We start from the raw sequence: 2,899 nt of genomic DNA on the forward strand, positions 1-2,899 counted from the left end.
TCACGATCAGGTCGAACACGCTGCCCGCCGTTGCCAGTGCCCTCTCGGCGATCACCGGCGTTGTTGCGGGTGCGGCGGCTGTTGCCGTGGTGGTGACCGGCGGGCTGGGCTCCGTCCTTGAGATGCAGGCACTCGGCGTGTTTGCGAGGATGTCATGTGCCTCGGCGCAGGAGCGTGCGAGCACCGTTGCGCTGCCGTACTTCCTGTCGGTGTTCGCTGCCCTTGACCCGCTGTGGATGGTGGTGGGCAACGCGCTGCTCGCCGCTGTGTTCGGGTGCGTGCACTGCGGTGTGACGGCTGCCTTCCAGCGGTGGCGCGGCGTGGACGCGGCGAGTGCGTGGGCGGCGATGCGCTTCCCGAGCCTGACGTACGTCGTGGCGCACGCGATGCATCTCGGCATATTCTTTGGCTCCGTGTTTGCACTGGCGATGCCCGGCGCCCGCGTGCAGCACCGCGTGGTTGCTGTCGTTGGCGTGCTGTACGGTGTGGCGTTCCCTGCTGGCGTGTGCTACTTGATTGCCCGCCACACGGGTGCGAGCTTCGCGAGGTACTGGCAGTTCTCGAGGAAGCCGCTGCACGAGCGCCTGCTGTACCCCGTCGGGTATTGGTACCCCGCGGCGCAGCGGCGGATGTACGGCGGCATGCTGACGAACATGAGGGGCAGCCGCGTGTACTGGTGCGTGTTCCAGCTGTCGGTGCTGTGTGTGGTGGGCCTGATTGCGGCTGTGCACCCGCCCGCGGGAGGCTGCCACGCCCTGTACTTCTGCATGGCGGTTGTGCTGCTTGCGGGCGCGGGCGTTGTTGCCCTCACGAAAATGATGCGCTCGGCCTTTCTGACGGTTATGCACACGGCGAGCCTTTTGCTCCTTGCGGCGCTGTGCCTGGTCAGCGCGGCGAACCACACTGCGCAGAGCGACGGCGGTGCGAGGGCGTACGTGGCTATCGTGCTGCTGCTGACCACTGTGCTGCTTGCGGTCACTGTGTACAGCGTCGTTGTGTGGTACGCGGAGGACCGCCACTGGCAGGAGCTGCGTGAGCCGCGGCGTGGTGGGCTGGAGGCGCTGCTGCGCGATGACGAGGAGAGCGACGAGGACACGCGGAAGCCGCACGACATGACGTCATCGTCGTACGCCTCAGGCACCGCCGTTGCGTCGTCGTACCGACCACCCGCACAGCTGCAGCCCATGGACGGTGGCGCCCGCTCAGACGCTCTGAGCCTGTTCGACCGTGCATCCAGTGCGAGCCACAAAATTGATTACGCCCTTTTGTGACGTGCAACGCTTAGAATTGGCAGACGTGCGGTGGTGGTTGATGGGAGGGGGCGCGAGGCCACGGATATGCCGCACACCACGGCCACTCATCGCTCACAGCACCGACAGTATTGTTGATTGTTGTTTTTGCGACACGATTCTTTTTTGCGCGGGTGCTTTTAAGGGTTTCTCCCGTTCTGCGATGACTGTGTGGAAGGAGATTCGCTTGTCTTCCTTGTCATTCCTGATGTCGTGTTGTACCGGACTGTATTTTCATGGAGTTGTGTGCGAGGAGCTTAACGCCTATTTTATGCAATGGAAGAGGGATCTAACGAGCCGCCTACTTTTATTGGTGAATTGCAGCTCGGCCTTACCGTGGATTTACTTGCAAGGAGCAATACAGTTTGCAGGAGCAAAGCGGTGGCGGAGCAGTAGCAGGGATCCGTGCTTCCGGGAACGCCTTTGAGCGGGTTGTGTATTGGGGTGCGACCCCTTTCCCTGATTTAGGCCTGCCCTGTTGTGTCGAGTGCGCAGGGTGATCGATGTCTCTTTATCGGTGGAGGTGACGGGCAGAGTCATCGCAGTCACGTTCCACACTTATCCTTTAGCGCAACACCGCCATCTCTGGATCCCTCATGTGTGCACGTGGAACGTGGGGAACTTGGATGACGCGGCGTTGGGATTTGTTGCCCGTGACGGCCCGCACGTTTTTTGTGTGCAGGAGGTGTGACGGCCGCTTCCGGCAATTTGCACGTCCCTTCACGGCGCGGCCTTTGATTTACTTGGCAAACCCCATTTCACAGGCAAGGAAAAGTGCTGCATATTGGCCATGCTGGTACGAGGGATGCCTACACGAGCACGTTGGTCATTTTAAGAACTTCCATCCGGCCGTGCGGAATTCATGCACCAAAGCAGACACAGAGCGGTTCGCTGTTGGCACAGAGAGTACGATATACACCGAGACTTCTTCCACGGCGGCGTGCGTGTATGCACCTTTTTGCTGAACCGTGGAAGCACGCGAGCACATGTCGACGGTTCTGGATCACCTGGTGACTCACATTGTGGACGTGCCCGAGAACGGAGCTTGTGATGCATAAGCCAAGAAGGCATTCGACCACACACAGCTCACAGACACATGGAGCACCGGCATGGTCGCATTGGACGAGAGTATTATTTGGGCCCAACGACACAAGCCCGAACCTCGCCGCACCACCGTAACAGGCGACTGGGAAGCCACGCACACGGACTCCACCCTCACTAATGGGAGGAGGCCGTACTGGCCCGCTTCTGCACCGGGGCTTCGCACAAATACAGATGGCTGCTGCGGCCACTGCAACTCGCCATCCCGAGCACATGCCGTTGCTGCGTCCCGGATGCCCCACCGCAGGCACGCAAAGAACTTCGCACGGAAACTTCTTAGCCTCCCGCTGGACCCTACCCCGCCACGATCCAACGCCCCGGCAGACTGCCCGGTGTGCGGTAAGCACTGCAGCTGCCGCGTGAGTGTCGTGACGAACGGGTTCAATTCCCGTGGCGTTGAGCGCTACCTGGCGCTGTGGAAAGTCAATTTTCCCAATGAGCCGGAATAGCCACCCATCAGTTTATCGAGGACGAGAGCGAGCGATGGCACACCGATCGCACCTCCGCCA

General features: G+C 61.0%; 1 protein-coding gene across 1 annotated transcript, besides 1 other annotated feature; it reads left to right on the plus strand.

The window, feature by feature from the left end:
- On the plus strand, positions 1 to 1,271 carry Tc00.1047053507235.10 (dispersed gene family protein 1 (DGF-1), putative; the record flags this gene model as incomplete). Its single annotated transcript, XM_797752.1, has 1 exon — positions 1 to 1,271. A coding segment is annotated over one exon (1,271 nt), but the record flags the coding sequence as incomplete, so codon positions are not given.
- Positions 1 to 2,899: a sequence feature (areas not merged during assembly with more than two copies in the genome that could not be assigned to a particular haplotype).

This window comes from Trypanosoma cruzi, genomic scaffold (genome assembly GCF_000209065.1).
Source record: "Trypanosoma cruzi strain CL Brener 1047053513143 genomic scaffold, whole genome shotgun sequence".
In the NCBI taxonomy this organism is placed as follows: domain Eukaryota; phylum Euglenozoa; class Kinetoplastea; order Trypanosomatida; family Trypanosomatidae; genus Trypanosoma; species Trypanosoma cruzi.